At 33.0% G+C, this 6,775-nt stretch overlaps 1 protein-coding gene and 1 non-coding gene across 2 annotated transcripts; both read left to right on the forward strand.

Annotated features, from left to right (window-relative positions):
• Window positions 1-1,903: 1,903 nt before the first annotated feature.
• Window positions 1,904-2,009, forward strand: LOC121220454 (small nucleolar RNA R71). Its single transcript, XR_005917656.1, has one exon. It is a non-coding gene; the product is annotated as a small nucleolar RNA R71 (small nucleolar RNA).
• Window positions 2,010-5,599: 3,590 nt separating this feature from the next.
• On the forward strand, window positions 5,600-6,520 carry LOC107909256 (pathogenesis-related protein PR-1). Its single transcript, XM_016836727.2, has one exon. The coding sequence runs from the start codon at window positions 5,867-5,869 to the stop codon at window positions 6,368-6,370; it is 504 nt and encodes a 167-aa protein (XP_016692216.1). The 5' UTR covers window positions 5,600-5,866; the 3' UTR covers window positions 6,371-6,520.
• The last annotated feature ends 255 nt before the right edge of the window (window positions 6,521-6,775 follow it).

The following is a 6,775-nucleotide window of genomic DNA, read 5'->3' on the forward strand; positions in this document are numbered from 1 at the left end:
ATTATAGAACTATAAGAATTTACTTTTATCTTACCATAGAGACAGACATTCAGACTCAAATTGTATCAGACATTCCTGATAGTTCACGTCACATAGACCTAATAGAGCACGTCATACAGGCAATCGTACAAAATCTCTTGTTTACTATCTGGCAGGCTTCACAGAACACATCAGAGGAAAAAAAAACAATATACCGAACATGCCATAAGTCCTTATTACATAATACGCTCTAAAGCAATCTAATTAGAGTACGTTACAAAGGCGATCCATACAAAGTATGCCACAAATGTTATCTATATAGAGTACGCCACAAAGGCTGACCAGATACCACATAGGAATCCCAAAACTTTCGTGTTTGGGATATGAATTTGCCTAAATTCACATTGAGTAAGGTTTACCCATCACCGCCCTGGGACATATAGAGAACCCTATTAGATAAAATGTCATTCAGTGGTTCCTTTTTAGAGTATGCCATGGCCATGGACTTTTTCCTTCAGAGTTTCATATCAGAGTTCGTGTTTATTGTCCCACGGGACTTTCTTATTTACCACCACAGTGACTCGACTCGCTTTACAAATTTTACGAACCAGACATATCCCAGACCTAAGATTTCATAATTTCATAATACTCTTCATACATCCCATAGAACTTATTTTCAAGCAATATCTTATTTAATCATCAATATATTCCTATAGTTGTATAAGTATCATATTTATACTATATCATCCATGATTTCCAGTTTCCAGTTTCACCACTTTCATATAGATATGCTTCAATATGAACCGTATACATGTAGGAGTCAAAGTAGAAAATCACCTGACTGATTCTAAACTTTCCATATTGAACTTTACCTGCATACTTATCACACAACTTCTTATTCCTGAAATACTTTGTTCATATTATCTTTGCACATGCAACATCTTTCTCATGTTTTACTCATTCATTGAATACTCAAAATTCATCACTATTTAAATTACTTATTGGTACTGTTTACATGTAAGAGTCAGAGTAGAGACTCACCTAACTGATTCTCACTTATTGTAGTTCAAGAGTCCAAATCCAGATATCCATCTCGAACAAGCAACAACCACTGCTTAGAAACATAATTTCACTATTACTACTCTTATGCATACAAATTATTTATCATATCAATCGCTGGCAATCTAATGCAGAAACCTTATACTTACAGTCTTGCTATTCAATCACCACATACAGATTTACTCATTAAGAACTTAACATGCAAAACTGAAATACTCACCCGGATGCGAAGTAACCACTGATCATAAAAGAACCATAGCTTCTAGATCATCGATGTAAGATACATTCAGGCATAAGGAAAGTATTAGTAAATACCACTTAAGGAAGAGGAAGAAGATAGACGATCCCTTTCAGAAATCATCTTTCACATATAAATATGACTCAACTTACTTAGTGAAATTTAACAAGTGTCATACATTTTAGAACTTGCCTTTTTAATGGCCTACAATTTCTGAGAGAAAATTAATAAATACCTTGCAATTACAATTATTCAACTTGGTTATTTAGTCAATTTCTAACCTAGTTACTTAAAATCTAACTAGAACAGTATTCCAAACAAATCAAGCATACTATACCTTTGACAAATACTCATTCCATACTAACCCTTTATCTCTTAACAGGAACTTCTCCTTAATATAGCAGAATATCATGAAGTCAAATTTTTACTAACTCATGCGACAGTTACTATATGCCCACACGTATATGCCAAAATAATCATTTGGTCAAATAACACTACATCAAATAGAATATTTACTATTATACGCCCAAAACTTTAGACTCGTAAGATTTGGGGTGTTATAGGATACTCCATCTAATGTGTCCGTCGAAACCATTGTAAAATATTTGTATCTGAAGCCATGCTTGCAGTTCATGGTGTGGGCACTTCCTTAGAATTGTCTTGAAACACTCCCACGCCTCGTATAAAGACTCACCGTCATATTGTTTAAAATTTGTGATATCCCACCGAAGCTGAATCGTTCGACTTATTGGGGCAAATTTAAGATGAATTTTTTCCACGAGGTCATTCCTATTGTAATGGAATCCGATTCTAACGAGTCTAACCAATCAGTCGTGTTATCACATAATGAAAACGAGAATAACCGCAGGTGTATAGCATCGTTGGATACTCCATTATATTTGAAGGTATCACATAGTTGAAGAAATCACTTTAAGTGTTGGTTCAAGTCTTCAACCATATTCCCCTTGAACTGCAAATTATTTTGGATCATCTAAATCGTGGTCGTCTTTATCTCAAAATTATTAGCATTGATTTTTGACCGCTCAATGCTTCCTCGCACCGCGTCTACGATAGGTAAGGAGTACTCACACAATGTTCGCTGAGCCATTGGGACGTCTTCCTGATTATTTTCTTGTAGTTCTCATCGCTCTTCAAACAACGAATTTTCCCGAGGCAAATGTATTATTGCGATTGGTTCATTGTCCATTATTTGATGGTTGTACCTGAGTAGTTGCTCTGGATCTAGGTATGGTTCAATTGGAGTGTTGGAGCTTCGAGTCATACACGACCTGAAACGACAATAAAAATACAAATAAAAATAAAATCGTATTTATAGGTCCTAACGTTCCTACTTATCTTATTAATTCTAAAAAATTATTTTCAAAATTTATTGCCGAAACTTCCCCGACAACGACGCTAACAACTTTACCACCTATAAATGAGTTATCATTTATAGAATAAATATAACACCAAGAAAATATAATAATTGAGAATGACGGTGTTTGCAAGTGCACGGATCAAATGGTAATAAAGTTTTACAATGAAATACCAAAAGTATTCCGAGGATCGTACCCAAGAGAGGATGAAACAAATAATAAAAATACTTTTCACAATACTAAGTCTAAGTAGTAATAGTTAATTCCTATATTACGATGGATCATAAAATAGATTAAAATGACTAAAAATAAATAACTAACAAAAAGAAAGAAAGGAAAACAAATGAATTAAACTTATAAACCAATCAAGAAGACTAACTCACTTTAGGGTTTGTAACTAACTCTGGATTAGGGGTCTAGAGTGGATTAATCACCGATCAAGTAATTATTACCTCCCAACTCTAATTAACTTAATCGATTGGTTGATACTCGTTTATCTTTTGACCTCACTTTCTCAACTAAGATAAATTATGATTTACTCGGTTCGACTTATCTTCCGATTTAGTGTAGCCTATGATCACTTGTTAGGGTTGTCATGCCTAATAGTTTAAGGATACATAATTTATACCAACTAATCTATCTCGAGAAATCCCAAATCTTCTGTTAGCCACATTCACATCCACTAATTAATCTCCCTAAGAGATTTAACCACTCATGTTATTCATAATCTCAACTTTGATTGAATAAACTATGTGAGAAACACGACCGAATCAGAGAAGAAAAGAGATGTGAGTAATTGTGGATTGAGTATCAAATGGGAAATGGAGTAACAAATCTCTCGATTGGAATAATGAAATAAAAAAATGCAAAGAAAAATATAAACTGAATACTTTAACTAAATAAACAAGTCCTTGAATCAAAATTGATTCAAGAGGAAAAACAAGAAAGTATCTAAAAGCCGAAAAGAAAATAAACTAAAACTAATTCTAAACTACGAGGGTTTTTGAAGGCATCTAGGGACTTGATTACATTCAACCCCTAATGTCTTATTTATAGAGGTGTTGGCAGCCCAAATTAAGTCTTCAGCACGTCCTAGGTATTTGTATAAGTTTGATTGCGTGAACAAAAATAACACCGATGAACTTGGGAAGCACGTCGACATGTGTTGTACCACACCCCTTGCGTGGCACGACACAACACCAAAAATATGCCTTGTGTCGTTCGTTTGGTGCTTTGAAGTATTGGGAAGCTTTTGCATCCTTTACTTCCACGTCAATTAAGCCTTTATATTTCCATTCTACACACTCAATTCAACTAATTAGCACAACCTAAGGCCCGTGTTGGCCTATTGGGTCACAACACCTACAAAATGTGTTAAAAACACTTATTTTTATTAACATTCTATCCTAAGACCTAAATATTGAAAACGAAATATAAAATTCTAAATTGCTTAGAAAACAAGCTCCTTAAATGCGAAATTGACCCTAATTAACTACTACATTTGACGACAGATCATCCACTTTTTCACATTATTAAAACACATCATAATTTCATAATCTCTTTCACTATTTTTTTTAGTTCATCACTTTACTTAGTTTCTTTCCATTTTAATTATGTATGAATATATCCATTCATCTAAATTTATATTTTTTTAAGAAATAATTTTAGTTTTTTTAGTAAGAGAAAAACTTGTGAATTTACTTCGGAAAGTTTTTGTTAGAAAACAATTTATCTTTTTTAATTTTCTTTATTTTTTCCTTTTTAGAATTAATTTCAATTTTTTATGAATAAACTAGAAGGGGAAAACTTGGAGTTTTATAGGGAATTATGTAGGTTTTTATAGAGAAAAACTTGAGTTTTTAGTGGAAAAGCAAATTTATCTTTTTCATTTCCTTTAATTTTTCCTTTTTAGAATTAAATGTAGTTTTTTTTCAATAAGAGGGAAAAACTTTGGGGTTTTAAATGAAACTGTCTAGGTTTTTATACGAAAAACTTAGATTTTTACATAAAAAATCATTGTTATATTTTTAATTTCCATTATTATTTTTCCGTTTTAGAATTAATTTTAGCTTTTTTAGAAAAGTAAAAAATATTAAGTTTTAGAGGAAAAAATTGAGTTTTTACATAGAACTGAGTTACAGATGAAAAACACGAGTTTCTTCTCAGTAGTTGAATAAATTAATTCACTCTAAAAATCTTGAGTTTTTTTTAAATAAAATTAATTTGAAAAAAGAGTGTAACCAAAATGAAAACTTATTAAAATTGGGTGACTAAAATAAGTGTATATAACGACAAATTAACGATGAATTACTAAAATGATAGAAATATGTTATGACAGTGGCTAAATTGACAAAAATATATAAAAATGATGTCTTTGCAGAATTTTTATTTTGACACCCAAAATAAAAACTTATGAAAGTTGGGTCGATATATAAATTACCTTGAATTTCTAGACTTTAAAATAATACGTTATTATTAGTTTACTTTTGACAAATATTAACTCTTCTTTATATAAAAAAACATAAATTTAGCTGTAGATTCATTGAATAATGATTAAATTGAGTATAGTGTTTGGTAAAATTCCAGCAATTCGTAAACTTAGCTGTATAGAATCACTTATATTTTTATTCAATATATTTTAGCTTCGACACTACACTTTTTTATGACATGCTGTAGTTTGATTGGATATATAAAAACTAGATTTCATATAGAATATTGTAGTATTTTATATGAAATATAAATTTATAAAATGTTGAAAGTAGAGAACCTTAGAACTATTCTATTCGAGCTCTATGGAATATAAAAATAAATCATATATTATTCAACTCCCAAATTTTTATGCTGCCACTCATCACCACCATCTTTAGTGTCGTTTTGTGTGGCTTCTTATCTAAAAACGTGAGGCGTGGACTCATCAGAATGATGACCTGAGAAAAACTAGCGCAAACCCTCGAAAGAAAAAGAAATTATGAAACCTAAGAAAGTAAAATTGAAGCTTGGAAAAACTTTGTCCCACCAACAAAAACAAAATGTGCCAATCATAATCGAACATGCTTGCCACCCCATAGTTGAAACTTTTATACAAACTCTCTCCTTCTTTATCTAACTACTACTAACACTAAATAAATAAAATCTTTTAGTGTTATATATATAATACGTTGTGAAATCCTTGCTGTACATTGGCCTCCTCACCTCACCGAACGCTCATTCAGTAATGGATAGTGCTCGAATACGAGGCTGCTTTGGCGCAATCATCGTTTCCCTTTTGCTCGTATCAACCACTCAGGCTGCTAACTATCTGAGCCTGATTAATCAGTTCTTGGCTCCTCAAAATGCTGCTCGTGTGGCCATCAGAATGCGGCCATTGGTGTGGGATTCAAGGCTGGCGCGTTATGCTCAGTGGTACGCCAACCAAAGGCGGAAAGACTGTGCATTGAGGCACTCCAATGGACCTTACGGGGAGAATATCTTCTGGGGTAGCGGCAATGGCTGGACGCCGTCCCAGGCGGCCGAGGCGTGGGTTTCAGAAAGGAAATGGTACAATTACTGGTCTAATTCATGCGCCGGAGGGGAGGAATGCGGGCACTATACACAAGTTGTGTGGGGCAGAACCAAGAGAGTTGGGTGCGCCAGAGTGGTGTGCAATGGAGGGAGGGGTATTTTCATGACTTGTAACTATGATCCTCCTGGGAATTATATTGGTGAAAGACCTTACTGAATTCTTAGTTCCCATTAAACCTTTTTTAAGTGGATGTTATGTGAGATTTAACATTTTCACATTGCCATATATATGCGTGGGGTTTTGTGTTTTCTGTAAGTCCTTACTAGACTTTTTTCCCCTTTTCAATTTTAATTTTCTAAGTTCGCATATTGGTTTGATATTGAAGCTCCGGAATAAACTAATAAATGGAACAACAAACCAAAAAAAAAAAAAAATCTTGATTTTCGTAACCAGATAATTTTTTCAACATTGGAACTTGTTGCCTGAAGTGTGATTGTTTCTTGCTTACCTATTTTTAGTTTTAGGCTTCTGTTTGTCTTCAATTATTTCTATTAGGAATTTCAAGGAAAAATGCAACTAATATATAACCATTATGTAGCGTTTCCTTCAGTAATAACACTA

The sequence above is a fragment of the Gossypium hirsutum genome, chromosome D08 (genome assembly GCF_007990345.1).
Source record: "Gossypium hirsutum isolate 1008001.06 chromosome D08, Gossypium_hirsutum_v2.1, whole genome shotgun sequence".
Classification (NCBI taxonomy): Eukaryota; Viridiplantae; Streptophyta; class Magnoliopsida; order Malvales; family Malvaceae; genus Gossypium; species Gossypium hirsutum.